General features: G+C 34.7%; 2 protein-coding genes across 3 annotated transcripts; both read right to left on the bottom strand.

Annotated features, from left to right (window-relative positions):
* Positions 1-3272: 3272 nt before the first annotated feature.
* On the bottom strand, positions 3273-5744 carry LOC112763246 (uncharacterized). Its single transcript, XM_025808968.1, has 3 exons — positions 4088-5744; positions 3898-3987; positions 3273-3421 (listed from the first exon to the last, which is right to left on the bottom strand). Exons 1-3 carry the CDS (start codon positions 5742-5744, stop codon positions 3273-3275), a joined length of 1896 nt encoding a protein of 631 aa, XP_025664753.1.
* A 5585-nt stretch (positions 5745-11329) lies between these two features.
* Positions 11330-15374, bottom strand: LOC112766398 (SNW/SKI-interacting protein A). Of its 2 annotated transcripts, none has more exons than XM_072222835.1 (3): positions 15041-15374; positions 12689-14733; positions 11330-12257 (listed from the first exon to the last, which is right to left on the bottom strand). In XM_072222835.1, the coding sequence occupies exon 2, from the start codon at positions 14727-14729 to the stop codon at positions 12912-12914; it is 1818 nt and encodes a 605-aa protein (XP_072078936.1). In that variant the 5' UTR covers positions 14730-14733; positions 15041-15374; the 3' UTR covers positions 11330-12257; positions 12689-12911. The 2 variants fall into 2 exon arrangements, with proteins under 2 accessions (XP_072078936.1, XP_072078937.1); XM_072222836.1 differs by having other exon boundaries at positions 15058-15310.
* Positions 15375-16549: the final 1175 nt, after the last annotated feature.

The following is a 16549-nucleotide window of genomic DNA, read 5'->3' as shown; positions in this document are numbered from 1 at the left end:
AATTTATAACCGAAGTATTTAAACCTCGGGTCATCTTCTCAAAGAATTGCAGGGAGGTGTGATTTATTATTGGTTATGTAAAAAGATATGTTTTTGGGTTTTTTAAAATAAGGAATAAGTAATTTAAATGACAAGAAAAATAAATTAATAATAATAAAATCTCTTGGCAAGGTATAAGAACTTGAAGTCCTATCCTAGTTATCCTTATCAGGTGTGATGAGAATTGGATTCTGCTCCCACTTTTAATTAACCCTTACTAAATAAAGAAAAGTCAAGTGGACAAATTAATTTGATCCTCAGGTCCTAGTCAATTCCTATGGAGAGACTAGAGTTATTGGGGTGCAAATTAACCAGCAAAGAATTCCAATTTGAATCAACAGCTGAGTTGATAACTCAAGTGTTATAAATTACTTAACCAAGGCCAAAAGGGGAAAATAAATCTAATTTGAATTGAAATCATTCATAAATAAATTAAAGCAAAATAAAATCTGAAATACCTCAAAATATATTAATTAAGAAAATCATAACATGAATGGTTCATAAGCTAAATTGAAAAGATAAATGACAATTAAAATAGTGGAATAAATAAAAGTAGAAAATAAATTAAAGGAATATTGAACTTGTGATTGAAGAGAAATAATCCTAAAATAAGAGAAATTCTAATCCTAAATCCTAAGAGATAGGAGAGAGCCTCTCTCTCTCCCTAAAACTACATCTAAATCCTAATAATTGTGAATGTGTATGTTTTACTAGGTTGTTCTACGTATATCCTTTGATTCCTCTATTCTCTGGCTTATATTCTGTGTTTCTGGTTTGGATTTGGGCCAAAAAAAAGGGTCCAGAAATCGCTGGGGGCGTTTTCTGCAGATTCCTGTACGTGGCGTCTATCACACGTTCGCGTGGGTCACGCGTTCGCGTCATCTGGGAGTTTTCCTTGTCACGCGTACGTGTCATTTGCGTTCTGCTCAAGGAGCGCATCCGCATCGTCCACGCGTTCACGTCGCTGCATTTTTGCGCTAGGCATGCGTTCGCGTCGTCCATGCGTTCGCGTCGCTGCCTTTTCTTCAAAACTCCATTTTTGTGCTTTCCTTCCATTTTTGTATGTTTCTTTTCTGTCCCTTAAGCCATTCCTGCCCTATGAGACCTGAAAATACTTAACACACAAATCACGGCATTGAATGATAGTAAAGGGTAATCAAAATTAATATTTTTAAAGCATAGGAAACATGTTTTTCACATATATCATAAAATAAGAAAGGAAAAGTAAAACCATGCAATTTACATGAATAAGTGGGTGAAGAATTGATAGAAACACTCAATTTGAACACAAATTATATCATAAAATATGGGTTTATCAAACACTGACATCCCTAACACATATAAACATCACACCAGCAACATTACAAATAAAGGGATATATGTGTGAAAGAGTATCCCCTCCCCCCTGGTTTTAAGTACCATTTTATGAATGATTTTCACTCATAACAAAAATTTGGGAGAGTAGATATATGCGTCTGTGAAGAAAAAGTTAGATATATTCGGCATATAACTCCACCTGCTTGTCTTGCGTCTTTTGCATTCTTGTAAATCTTCATCTTTCTCCCAATATAACATGCAATCATTAGGACAAGCAAGTATCTTTTTATAATTGAGCCCTAGTTTATTTATGGTTTTTTTTTTTTTTGCCTCATAGAATGTGTTTGAAATCTTCGCATTTCCAAAAGCATCTTTTATTAACTTGAGGATTTCAGTCATGAATTTGTCGCTTATTCTGTATAAACACTTTATGTGATACATAGTAATTAAGAAAAACAATTTCGAATATTTTATGCACCTTTCATATAATTGTTTATTACCATCTTCCAACAACTTGTAAAATTCTGCATTTTCTCCATTGTGCTCTTCATTTTGAGTTCCATCCTCATCTTCTGCATTGTCTCCATCTCTATCTATAGGTTTAGAAGAATGAGTAGGTTCATTCAAGTCAGGTCCAGCGACTCCTAATGCATCATTGAGCATTGTTACCATTGGATGCTGAGATGCCGAATCATCTTGTATAATATGACTAGTTTGATGAATTTGTGACCGAATTCCAACTGCTTCTTCACCATGCCAATACCAAACTTTGTAGTTTTCTAAAAATGTCTTGACTATTAAATGTTCAAAAACCTTTTCTCTTGTTTGCCACTTGCCAAAACTACACTCCGGATAAGGATATTTAATTTGATGACCCTTGAAAGATCGATGCTCAAAAGCAAAATCGAAAAACTTGTTTAAACCATTTTTATATTCATGCGTGGTTCGTGGTTTTACGATCCATGATTTATCGATTGACATGACTAAAAAGGACTACAAATAGAAATTTTAAAAAATTTATTCATTAAAAATCTATATATTCTAAAGGCAAGAAAATTATTCTTGCATGTGAAAATTAGATATTATAAAAATACTTAAATAGTATTGTAAAAGATACTTTAAGAAAATTATAATTACCTCTTTCAAATGATAATTTCATGGCAATCACAGTAGTTTTGTGAATTTTTTTTTCTCAAGTAGTTGTGTATATACAAATTATTTTTTTTTTCAAAATAAAAAGAGACAAGGAAATAAATAAAGCGAATATATTATTCCAGTGGAAGGAGCTTTATTCATTGAGAACTAAATTAAATTTTTAGCTTGATAAGTTCATTGAGCTAATAACATTTGAACTTAAAGAGAACCTGATTTTAAATCATCATTGTACCTGCATTATGATTTCACAAAAGGAAACATAAAGACCAACAATTAAAAATCTATATCTTGCCGAATATTTAAATGCACGAAAAGTTTTAGGGCCTCAAGTAGTAATCAAGTGAACTGAAAATACATATATTTTTAATAATAGCAGCAAAACAAAAACCTCCAACTTCTAGCTTTGGCTTAATATATAGCAAACAAAGATTACTATAAGAAGATAAAGTAGCATGCATAGTTGTAAAAATGGAACTGGTGATTAAACCGGTTAGATTACTGGTTTACTAGTTTATTGGTTCAGCCAATAAATTACTAGTTGAACCGGTAAAACCAGTTTCAAGTAAATAAAAAATATAAAATACTAAAAATAGTCATAAACTTAAAAAATTCAAAATACATATCTTTAGTTCTTCACCAACATTTTAAAAACAACCAAGTTTCAAAGTCTAAAGATAACTAATACAAAGATAGACATGAAATTAGTTAGTACTACTACAATAGTATCTTAATTAGACACAATAAGAATAACAATTCATAAACTATATCCAAGGAGTGATCTCGAAGTCGGAAAATTGTTCTTCATCTGATAAATGTGGAGCTACATCCTGATTGGTTTCATTTTGATTTGCATTTTCCATAGAATTATTAGCTCCATCATCATCCCGATCATCTTCCAAATCCAATTGATCTAGCATTATAGATAATGTTTCACAAATTAAGATAAAAAATAATATAAAACATGTTATAAAGCATACCAAAATCATAGTTGATCATAATACATAAATAAATAAAAGCATACCTAAATCATCTAAAAGTGATTGAAGAGACATATTTGCAAGATCATTTCATAAAGCATCAACTTCTTCAAGAGTTAAAAATGGTGGTGAATCTTCCAATATCCATTACGAATGATCATCAAATTCATCAAGACAAATTTCATCATAAACTTTCTTTCTCATTTCATTCCTATGTTATCAATATACTTCGTTACTCTTGTGATGATTAAAATTTTAAAATAATGCTTTCAACTTAAAATAATCAAGAAAGTACCTTTGTTGTAACTTTAAGTTGTAATGAACATAAACAAGATCATTAAGTTTTTGATGCTTTAACCGATTCCTCTTCTTTGATGAATGTGTTCAAAAATACTCCAGTTACGCTCACAGCCTGAAGAACTACAAGTTTGGCTTAAAATACGAATCACCATCTTTTGCAAATTTGGCGCTCCACAACCATAAGATTTCCACCATTGATCTTAATATAAAAAACAAAAAAAACTAATTTATCACAATCATAAATATCAAATCATAAATACATCACAATCGTAGAAGACCAAATTTATGAAGAAATTCACCTAGCATAACAGTGCTGCGTTCACGTATTGCAGACGGTCTTCCAAAATCTTGTTCAGCATTCTTAAAGATCCTCATCTCACTTGTCAGCTTAGAATTCAAATCAGGATCACCATAAGAATATTTCTCAATGACATCCAACAAGTCAGAAGTCGTTTGTCTGTGCTTTTCAAATTCTTCAGCATTAAATCGAAAAGCTGGATTTAACCAATAACCAGCGGCATGAAGATTTTTCTTAAGTTGTGCATCCCAACAAGTATCTAAAATCTTCAAATAAGGATCAACAACCTTCTTTCTTTTTTGAAACCTCTTCACCATTTCTCCTCTAGCCTTATAAATAGCTTGATAAAGAAAATCCATGGCAGCTCTGTCTTCACTATCCATAATACGTAAAACACAAACAAGTGGCTCAGTAAGCTTAATAATATCAGTGCATTGACTCCAAAATTTAGAATCTAAGACTTGATCCACAAATTTCTTAGCTTTGGCTTCTTTGTAGTAAGCTGAGCTTGTCCATTCTTTAGAGGTCACCATAGATCTCAAAGGATCCTTTTGAGCCAAAACACTTTGCAAAGCAATGAAATTAGTGTCAAACCGAGTTGGAGCCGAATGAAGTATTTCCCTCCCACGTTCAAACTTTCTCATCAAGAATAGTAGATAGAAATGATTATAGATATACTTGGTGATCATTGAAGCTTGTGACACAGTTTCACTCACTTTTTGTAACTTCCCAATATCTTGAAACATCATATTAACACAATGAGCTGCACAAGGGAACCAATACAATTTAGGAAACTCAGCCTCCAACAACCTTCCCATAGCAACATAGTTTGCAACATTGTCTGTTATAATATCCACAATATTCTTAGGACCAACAAACAATACAACATCCCTAAACAACTTAAACAAAGCATCAACAGTTTTTGAGACATTAGAAGCATCAACTGACTTTAGAAAAACAGTTCCTTTAGGACAATAAACTAAAAAATTAATCAAAGTACGCCTACAACGATCAGTCCATCCATCGGCCATAATAGTACATCTAGTTTGTTTCCAAATCTCACGATAACCATCAATCATTTTCCTCACATCCTCGACCAATTTACTCAACAAATACCCACGGACTCTTGGATAATTTAGCCCTTTATACCCTGTACCCATGCTTGCAATAGCATCAATCATTGGCTGATAATAAGCTGAATTAACCGCATTAAATGGAATAGAGGCATCCATCATCCATTTTGCAATAGCAATATCACACTTCTCCCCAATTTCTTTGCTTTGAAGAATGCTTTTGATAGTTGGTTGAGCTCCGGGTGTTGTTGCCGATGGAAAATATGATTGTAATCCTTTGACTTGTTTTCCTTTTCTAGAGCTAGGTGCTGGAACTCCGGATTTTTGTTGTTGTTGTATCTCATTACGTTCGATCTCGTCAAATTCTTTTTCAACTTCATCACAAGAATTATAACTTTCTGCATATTGTTCATGAGCTTTTCGTTTCCTGCTTCGAAGCTCTTCAATGCTTTGATGGAATTGGTGTCTCACTGCAGCTGACACGTTTCGACATGACTCAATATCTCTTTCTTTTCCAGCCAAATGAGTCTTAAATCGATGAATTCCTCCACCCCTAATAAGCTTCTCACAATATATGCATAACATAATGGTTTTTTCAGATTCCACAACTTGTTTACAATGACCCCATGCAGGATTAGTTTTTGCTCTATTATTGTTTTTTTGGGTTCCAATTGATGCATCAAGAGTTGATCCTTATTCTTGCGAAGATGGTGTTTCTGATGGTGTATTCGCAGAAGCCATTCTAAAACAATATGGAGTAGTAAAAGTATAAAACAACAGCAACCCTAAATTCCCTATTTCCTATTCCCTATTCAGCAAGACAACAATCTTAAATTCACAGAACAAGCAGATTCATAGTTTCATACTAAACAATTACTTCAACATCACCTATTTCAACAAGCAGCTATTTCAACAACAGAAATTTTACCTATTATCCCAAAAATTTTAAGTTTTCATAACAGAACAGAACAACATAACATTATTCATAACAGCTTCATCATTTCAAGTTTTTAACAAGCATATTCAACAAGCATTGGAAGAACAGAATAGAACAGAGGAGAACAACATGTTCAACTAACCTGTTTGACAGAGCAGAGGACGAACACGACGGCGACGGCGCGGCGACGGCGACGATAAATATGAGAGACAGGGACCAAGGTGAGACGAAGCGGAGCAGTGATTCTGTTCTGTTCCTTGAGACTTCAGAATGGGTGTCGCGGTGAGTGACAGAGTGAAGTGAGGTCACGAGGTGAGGAGGTGAGGGGGAGGGTTAGTCATTGTGGTTACTCGTTAGGGGATTAGGGTTGGGGAAACAGGGATTGGAGGGTTATTCGAGTCTCTTTTTTTTTTAAACCAAAACGACGTCGTTTTGGCAAGTGAATTAAAAAAAAAAACTTCCGAACCTGCCGGTTGAACAAAAACCATCGGTCCTCTGATTTTCATCAGAATCGACCGGTTCAACCCAGTTACCAACAGTTCTGTTTCTTGTCCGGTCATATTGATCAATCGGACCGGTCAAGGGTCCAGTTCACCGGTTTTCCGACCGAATCGATCGGTCCGGTCCGATTCTTACAACTATGGTAGTATGTGTATTCTCAAGTCAAAATTAGTTTAGTTTTTCAAGTCAAAATCATTTAAAAAGACTATCAAGTAAAAGAAATCATTCAAATTCAAACAGAAACTTAACAAGAGGTTAAAGTTGCCAGCTTGAAGGAGTCTAAGTCGGAGCTGGAGGTTGAGCAAACAACCTTGAAATCAGACATCTATGGCCGATTTCTTTGCAGGTACCACCCCCACCTTCACCAAGACGTCAGACGGCAGCACCTTAGCACCAGGAAGTGTCGGACACAACCTCAAAAGGAACTTAGACTTCACGTTCAGGTGCAAATCACAATTTCAGGTAACACTCGAAACAGTATTGTATAATTTTAACCAATTTTAAAACATTAAAATACCCAAAGACATATATTTGCTATTTGAAAAAATTAAATAAATTTCACTAATAATTTAGGATTTAATTTTGGCAAAAAAGTCTAAATATCGAACTTAGAATGGATATCTGCGTGCTCGACACGCTGTTGCTCGTGACTGGAATCCACACAATAGCAGCATCATCTTCAACCTTTGGATGGGTGATTAGATTTGATTTTTGACCCACCCAATAAAAAACGGACCAACATCCATATCTCCTTCATTTAGCCATAATTTTCCATGTTCTTGGTGATTATGGATTTGCCTCTAAATACTGTATGAAACTCATATACTCTTCAAATGTATTTCGACCAAAACTTTTTTTGAGTTTTTTCTGAGCAACAATAACAAGGTGTAGGTTCCACCATTGAAGCTTGATTCAAGCTTTCATTTGTAACAAATGTTAAACAAATACTTTAGAATGAAATAATTTTTTAAACAAATAATTCATTCTAATCTACATCCAAATAAACAAAATTTCTGGCTAAGCAAAACAAGATAAACAAAAATGCAATCAAACAAAGGGTGAGCAATGACAGGGGTTAGACGTCCAAAGAGATTAGAGTTATGTTTATTTCTCTTGCTAAAATAAAATTCTTATCACAATTTTAGCTAAAAAATAATTAAACATACAATTTCACATTTTAGTCACTACAAAATTGCTGGTGCATCATAAACTAGCAAGAAGCCACGATGCCACCAATTTGTGAGTGGCACTATAAAATTCACCCGTATTTATAATTATATTTAATTTATGTTCAGCTTAAAATTATATATGTTTAACACCTTTTTAACTAGACAACGATACTTTATTGCAATATACGTATTCAGCCCGCGAGAAGGAAAACAAATCTTGGCGGACCAATCTAATGGTGAAAATTCACGTCCTGTTATTTTTTTGTAAAGTTAATAGTTAAAAATTATTACATAATAATTTAGTCAAATATATTAAATCATTTAATAGTTTTTAACTATCAACTTCACATAAAAAAAACTGAACCTGAATCTTCATCCAATCCAACGTCCAGCCTAATTTTTAAGTAAAAACCCCTAATTAAACAATCATTAAGCAAATTCTGAAATTACTTGATGATATTAGCGGCCAACATCTGCAATCTAATATCAAATTCAGATCCTCATGTTTGACAAATTTTCCTCGTGTCTCAAATCTTTTATAAATTTTTCTATCCTAATTCTAGACTTTCCCAATTGTTTTTGTATTGACCCAGAATCCTCTACGTATCTTACTAGTTGTGATTCTTTCAGCCCAAATATATTAAGGTTGGTTTTACAGGGAGAACCAGAGAAGAGACATTACGTAACGGAACAGGTGCTTTGATCGAAGAAGGAAGGGAGCGATCTGTTAGGGGCCTCCTTGACAATTGCAGAAATTTAGCAAGCTTCCTAAATCACCTCTTCTGTTATGTGCAGCTGCAGCACCAAAAGCATGGGTAACAGTGTTTTGAAATATCGGATATGGCGGCGCCATAATGGTATGGCGTGGCAGAATTTGGCCTCGTTACCATACAGAGGCCACCGCGACGTGGTTTTCACGGCGGATGAAAAGGCGGCTGCAATTGCGGTGGTGCCATGGCGGAACGCCATGAAAATGGCAAAAATGGCTGGTTTTTTGGGATTTAAAAAAAAATCTGAGAGTAATTGGATAAATTAGGAAACCCTAAGTGATACAATGTAACCCTAATCAGTCAGTGTTATTCAAAAACTTCTCTTCTCTTATTCATGTAAAAAACGTCTCTCTGTCTTTGTTCTCTCTTCTCTGTGCCTCCCATCGCTGCCGATCTTCGCTGCTACCCATCGCCATTTGCCGCCCCCGTCGTCGTCGTCGTCGTCGTCGTCGTCGTCGCCGCTAGTCGTTGTCGCCACTCATCACCCCACTTCCGTCTTTCTCTGATTCGTAGTTACATACGTTCTTTTTTTTTTTCTCCATTTAATTCACTGTCATAAACATCTCTTCCTCTAATTTTTTTTCCATTCAGTTCAGTTAACTATGTCAACTTCCAGACCAACCCTTGATTCTAATGATACTGAATCAGATGATGATGATGGGCATGATAATAAGAGTTTTGCTACACATACAAGTCTTTTTGGCTTACATGTCTTACAAGTTGGGTCAAACCTAACAAAAACTACATTCACCCACTGAAGCGTGATAACACGTGCATCACTCAACCGTTTCCAAAGCGCGCTCTCACTCACCATTATGGAAAGACGCTTCTTCTTCTTCACGATCTTCCTTCTCCTCCTCCTCCTCTTCCTTCTTCTTCTTCTTCTTTGCGTTTCTCCTCCTGTTTCTTCGTGTGTTTCATCTTTATCGTCATTTTTTTATTACTATTGTTGTTGCTGCATTTTTTTCTCCTCCTCTTTTTATTGATTTTGCAACGTTATGTATTTTTTTTTTCTTTGTTTGATTTTTTCTCCCAAGAAGAATTATAAGAAAACGAAATAAGAAGATGAGGAAGAAGAAGAAGTAGAAGATGAGGAGGAGGAAGAGAAAGAGTTTTGAATTATGTAGAACTTATCAAAATAAAAATACACCCAAATTTCCTTAAAATACACCCAAATATCTTCGTGTTACACCCAAATTTGCTGCAAATACAGAAAAATATTTCCTCTAATGCTGCATTTTTTTCTTCTTTTTTTCCTTATTTCTTTCTTTCTTTTAGTTAAATGAATATAAGTTCATCCTCTTCCAAGTAATTTTGCAGTATTGGGTGTTTCTTCTTCTTTGTTTAATTTTTTTGTTTTTATTATTGTTAAAAGAGTAAAATAAGAAGAAATTTGAGAAGGTAAAACAAAAAGGAAAAGATGAATAAGAAAAACAAGAAGAAAATGCTGATGATGATGAAAAAAAAAGAAACAGCAGAAGATGAGGAGGAGGAAGAGAAAGAGTTTTGAATTATGTAGAACTTATCAGAATAAAAATACACCCAAAATTCCTTAAAATACACCGAAATATCTTCGTGTTACACACAAATTTACTGCAAATACAGAAAATTGTTTGCTCTAATACTGCATTTTTTTCTTTTTTTTCCCTTATTTCTTTCTTTCTTGTAGTTAAATGAATGTAAGTTCACTCACTTTCAAGTAATTTTGCAGCATTATGTGTTTCTTCTTTTTCTTTGCTTGACTTTTTTGTTTTTATTCTTGTTAAGAGAGTAAAACAAGAAGAAATTTGAGAAGGTAAAACAAAAAGAAAAAAATGAATAAGAAAAAAAGAAGAAAAAGATGGTGATGATGATGAAAAAAAAAAGCAGTAGAAGATGAAAAGGAGGAAGATGAAGAGTTTTGAATTATGCAGAACTTATCAGAATAAAAATACACCCAAAATTCCTTAAAATACACCCAAATATCTTCGTGTTATACCCAAATTTGCTGCAAATACAGAAAAATATTTCCTCTAATGCTATATTTTTTCTTCTGAATTGAACCACAGCTCAACCACTTGATTGGATTCAAAACAATAATCAATTTCGTTCCGATTCAATTAACAAACTGAACCTGAATTATTCATTATCTTCAATAACGAGATAACTGATGATGGAGGAGAAAGAGAAAAAGAAAGGAGGAGAAGAAATTCCAATGAAAAAAGAAGGAAAAAGAGGTGGTGTTGATGACGACGATAACAAAAAAGAAAAATAACGAAAAAGAACCTGCAATAACAAAAAGAAGAAGAAGAACGTGCAGTAAATACGCATTTTTGGAGATGCGAGTGAATATAAATGACTTATATAAAAAAACACTTGTATGTGGAGAACAATTGTAATAATAATCGTGTTAATCCGGATAAAGTTGATAAGGGCTAAAATTTAGATGATTTATTCCATCATGTTAGTTTAAAGACACGATGACACAATTACTTTAGTCTTTCTTTTAAGTTTTTAGTTTTTATTTTTCTGTCTTATATTTATTTGCTAAACTTGTTATTATATTTGTCGAATTAATTGGATGTCTTATAACTAGAAAAATGATTATATAGATTAGATTTTATAGTTTATCATATTTGTAATTTTTCTGTATGTTTTTCTGTACATATATATGCATTTTTTAGGTAATCCGTCATTTTTCACGTTGTCATCCGCTATTATTTTATGGGGGATTTTTGTCTCACCACCATGAGCCGCCATCCGCAATCAAAAACTATGATGGGTAATAACTTGTACACAAAATTACAAAATATAGACACCATAATGTAGATTATCTTTCATTTAATTATTAATAAGAAAGTTAATACAAACGTTCGGTGATCATCATCTTTAGCTACAGGAAGCTACTTCACCATGCGACTCTCTACAAAAATATAGCCACCAAATCTAAATATCCTGTGAACCAAAGCTCATTACCCTAACAGTGTATTACAAGTTACAAATCACATTAGAACTAAGCTCTTGACTTCCTTGATTCTTCTCCCATATATAACAAAGTTCTTCCAAATGGAAAAGTCCAAAAGTACATACCATGAATATTCTAGCATTACCATCTCAATCCTATCTATGCAACAACGGTCAGAGTACATGTCAATAACAAATGAAGACATTCAAACATAAAAAAAAAAACAAAAAAACAACAGCTCTTCCAAGTTATAAAAAAATTCCTGCATTCAGTAGGAAAGTAGCCTACATCATGAAAGATGCAGTCCAAAAATGGAGTAAGACCGGGCATAACCTCAAAAGGAGTTCTTCCTTGCACTTCAGCAACTCCTCCATATTTTAAACCAAATTGCACTTGCATCATTTCACCCATATCTACTCTTTCAACCACTATTCTCACAGGAAAAACTGATCTCATTTTCAAAACTATTATATTAGTACCTCTCAAATCACTCTTCAAATATTGCCTTTGTAATGTCATTAGTAACAGACAAGAGAAACAAATAAGAATAAAGAAATGGATGCAGTCCGAGAATATATATAAGCATCCAACAAAGATCTTTAGTTAAAAGGCAAGAGCAAATCTCATCAGTCTGAATTTGCTTAAAGGTCATTACCTTCATAAAACTTACTTTTGAAGACCCAGAATAATTTGCTTCAATTTCAACTTTCGCTTGGGATCAGTCATAGCTGCCACTACCGCTTGTCTTGTCTTCTTGGCTGCTCCATTTATCACTACCTATTCAAAAGTTAAAAGCACACACTTGTTCAAAACTTTTGAATGATGGGAAAGGACATAAACATGATTCCATGATATATATGCAAAGTATATTAAAACGCATGTGTATTGCTGTTGGTTGCCATAAAACGACTTTCAATAACGCACTTCCAATGTGGCTTATGTATGTATAGTATGCTTTTCTTCTACTAAAACATGGAAAGTGATTTCAATACTCTCATAGCATGACAGTAGATACTATGGCCATGTAAAATATGTAATGGATATCCAAGTGGTGAGAAATTTGCTATTCAGTGGCCAATCCAATGTTGACACTTGAACCATCCAATGGAAAAACTTTCCATCCATTACATATTAAGAGATTTTTTTATCTGGAAATATATTTTATGAAACTGTAAATAAAGGGGTGCAGTTAGTAAGAGACTACTTACCACCAATAGGCAAAGATATACTTTAAAACATTCCAATTCATTCAACATATAACTTGATCAAAAGCCATACACAATTTAGGACCAGAGTACAGAAACACTTCATTCCCCCCAAACAAGGGGGTGTCAAGAAAATTCCAAGTTTTAACACAACCTAAACCACCATTTGTATTCCGTAAAGTGACGACCAGCCATCAGAAATTGACCTCATTTGATACTGAGCTACTTAGTGCCCTCTTTCAAATCCAATGCGAGTCCTACCAGAACCTCCCTCATAACCATCCCGCATAGAAGATCCAGCACTTGCTCTCAATGTTCCTCCGCTACCAACATTTTCCATGGCTTTCTTACCACTCTTAACATCAGTCAAGAACTGATCCAGACCAAATGGATCAGCTTCATCTTGATTCTCAAATTCAACTGGCCTGTCCCTTGGACCTGGCCTTTCAGAAGTCCCCACAAACCCTCTGTCAGGCTTGAAGCGATCGGTCTTCCTAATCTTCTCTAACTGCTCGTCTGCACCACCATAAACCTCATTATCAACATCCTTCTTTGGCCTATAGAGGGTTGAGAGTGTTGGCTGTGCAGTGAACAAGCCTTTGTCATAAACATTGTACTGATCATCAGTGGCAAACCCAGATGATATTCCTTTCTCCTGGTTGAATAGCCTCTCATCATACATGACCTCAGTACCCGGCTTAGTAGAAGCCATACCAAGAGCAACTTTCTCACTTATATCACGATCCCTGTCTCTTGTGAGCTTGCTTTTCTTTCCCATAGCAGCATCCTTAGCCTCTAATCTTCTCTCCCTCTCCCTTTCTCTTCGCCGTTCCTCACGAATTTTCTCCCTATGCAACCGCTCCTCCCTTTCCTCTCTTGTCTCCTTTGGATAGTTCTTCTCCCTTTCATGTTCATGTGGTTGCTCATAATCAACTGCCATGTCAGCATCATCCATGATGCTCCTCTCAGATGGAACAGGAATAGCAGCTGGAGGGGCTACACCAGTTCTCTCGGAACGAGCTTTCTGAGCCAAAGCTCTCAGCTCCTGTTCTTTCCTTTCCTTTTCCTTTAGAAGCATCTCCTTCTGAACCTTGGACCTCATTGCAACTGCTTCTCTAGCCTTCTGCTCTGCAACATATAATGCCTCCGAAAGCTTTGCAAAATTATCATTGATCTGAACATCCTGAAGACCTCTCCCATCGGCAGCAAGACGCTTGTCAAGAGGGATAGTGTAACCTTTTGGATTCTTCCAATTAGAAATACAAGGAGGTATCTTCCAATCCTGCTGGTCTTTCACAGTAACTGGCCTCGGAGGGGAATGCATCACTGGCACCGGAGGGGAGCCGGAAGCCTTGGGAACACGCTTATGCTTGAATTTTGGAGGCTCCAATGGATCAACTGGCATCTCAACCATTCTAATAACCCTCTCTTTCGCCCCGGAATTGAAAGCTGCATTCTGCTGGGAAGGCTTATACTTAATATACTTTGTATCTGATGACTGCTTGGGGACATTTTTCGGCTGTGCTGCACTCAATCTCACATTAACTATCTTCTCAAGTGCAGCCTTAGTCTCCTGAGTTGTCTCCTCAATCTCCTTCTGCTCATCCTCATCATCTTCCATGTCACTGTCCTCATCATTCTTCAGGATCTTTGGTATGAGATCCTTCTGTTGCGTGTATACAATCTTCTTAGCATTCTCGTTCTGCTTCACTATTGCATCATATGCAACATTCCCATGAGCATCAACTGTCACTGGAAGGATCTTTGAACCCGGCTTTGAGGATTTGTTCCTTCCCATGTCAAGTGGGTACTGAGCAACATGGATCTCAGGAAAGGCACCACCATCCCCAAAATCCTCCACCTTGCGAGGAACAAAACCGGCACGTTTCATATAAGGGGGCACTGGCTTGTGTATGATGGCAGTGGATTTTTCCTCCTCGGATGAAGAGGAGAATCTCTTCTTGAACCATGGATCGTTACTGTGATCATAGTAAGTTGTTGAGGATGATTTTGCTGGAGGAAGAAGCTCTTTCAAAGCCGACATAATTCTAAGGCAGAAAAATTACCACAAAATAATCAATTTTAAAATTCAGATCCAAACATGAGAAACTAAAACAAGGTGAAAACGCAGGTGATAATTAAAAATTGTTAAATAATTTATCAGGTGTGACTAAATTGTTATCTATCGCTATCAACTCAACATAAAGTTAATTGCAATTGAATTTCCACCCAAAAAAACCAATCACTAAATCAGAAAAAATTGATGGATATTCATTAATATTAACTCAAATCAAAACAAAATCAGAACCCTAAAGTCATTAATATTAACTCAGAATCAAAATAAAAAACCCCCACCGAGAACAGGGACGCACAACACAAAATCAGCAAGCAACAGGGACGCCGGATACGAGCAGCGACGCGAACAGGGGCAGGTTCACGAACACGAGCGAGTAGGGAAGCAAACAAGTGGCTACACGGCGCGCAGGTGGCTGGAACTCTAATCGCCGGAGAGAACGTTGCAGCGCAGGTGGCTAATGAATTAGGGATTCCCTCATTATTATTTGTTCGAACATTGGGGGTTCGTAAAAAGATTTTTTTCAAATAAATATTTTATTTAATTTAAACACTATTTATATTTTTACATCTTATTACTTATATTATTTATTGTGTAAACAAATTAATTATGAGTATATCTTATTTAAACAGTAAATGAGATAAGACAAAAATTTTTAAAAAATTGGTGTACTCCACCTATCTCGTCTATACAGTAAATAAAATATATTCATAATTAATTTATAATAAGATATGAGTATTTGTAAATATAAAAATATACTTTTTATAACTATAAAAATAAATTTTTTTAATAAAAAAATATTAACAATTTAATTTATGTTAATTCAAAAAATAAAAATCAATATATTTTATTATCATTTAGATCGAATGAAATATTACCAAATGATATTTGTTTTGTTTGGGTGAGAATCCTCTCTCATTACGTCTTGCAGTTGTCCATATTTTACGTTGATTAACTCTTCCTCTTTTTTATTATATTTAAACAACTAATTTTTTTTATAATCTATTCAAATTTTTAAATTCTATTTTTCTTTTTAAATTTATTTTTATTATTTAATTAAAATTAAAATCGCCTATTACTCATCAAAAGAACTAAGTAAGGGTGTACATGTCCCGGCCCCGAACACTTTAGGGACTAATTTAGTGTGATTTTATTGAGTCTAGGGTCGAGTAAGGGTCTCAAAAATAGACTCGATCATTATTTCGGCCCGAACTCGACCCGGTGGCCCGGTCATCATACACAATTAATATTTTGTATTATTAGTAATGGATAATGGCTATTCTTATGTGGAATTTAAATATTGTAAATCTTAATATTTTGTGTTATTAGTCATTATAAAATTATAAGTTAATGTTTTATGTTTAAAATGCATAAGACTTTAGACTAATGCATAATATTGTGTTATTTGTATTGATTTAAATATTTGGTGTTATTAGACAATATTAGTATTGATTATGGTTATAGCGAAGGGTTGGTTCTTGTTATATTTTTTTAAGTAAATTTTACTATGTGAATTGTGAAATAATGGTTGGAGATTAGGTGATTTTTACATACTAAAGACCAGGTTTTCACTCGGTTTTTACCCGGCCCAAAAATGCGTAAGTTTCATCGGGTCTAGTATCGGGTTAGGGTCTAAAAATTAGGCCCGATCTATATTTCGGGTCGGGTTTGAGTTAAGCCAAACCCGGTATGGCCCGCCCCATATACACCCCTAGAACCAAGAACGAGAATACGTGAAATTACAAAAATTTGAAACATACGTGAGAGTGGGAGTCTTACGAAAAATGGAA

This window comes from Arachis hypogaea, chromosome 17 (genome assembly GCF_003086295.3).
Source record: "Arachis hypogaea cultivar Tifrunner chromosome 17, arahy.Tifrunner.gnm2.J5K5, whole genome shotgun sequence".
In the NCBI taxonomy this organism is placed as follows: Eukaryota; Viridiplantae; Streptophyta; class Magnoliopsida; order Fabales; family Fabaceae; genus Arachis; species Arachis hypogaea.
The sequence above is the reverse complement of the archived record's forward strand: the minus strand, read 5'-3'. Positions and strand labels throughout refer to the sequence as shown.

Excerpts from the sequence above, each read along its gene's own strand:
- LOC112766398 (XM_072222835.1), bottom strand. The coding sequence starts at position 14,729 with ATGTCGGCTTTGAAAGAGCTTCTTCCTCCAGCAAAATCATCCTCAACA.
- LOC112763246 (XM_025808968.1), bottom strand. The coding sequence starts at position 5,744 with ATGTTATGCATATATTGTGAGAAGCTTATTAGGGGTGGAGGAATTCAT. Across the intron at positions 3,988-4,087 it reads ACGCAGCACTGTTATGCTAG|ATCAATGGTGGAAATCTTAT; the intron begins GTGAATTTCTTC and ends TTTTATATTAAG. Across the intron at positions 3,422-3,897 it reads AACTTGTAGTTCTTCAGGCT|ATCAATTGGATTTGGAAGAT; the intron begins GTGAGCGTAACT and ends CTATAATGCTAG.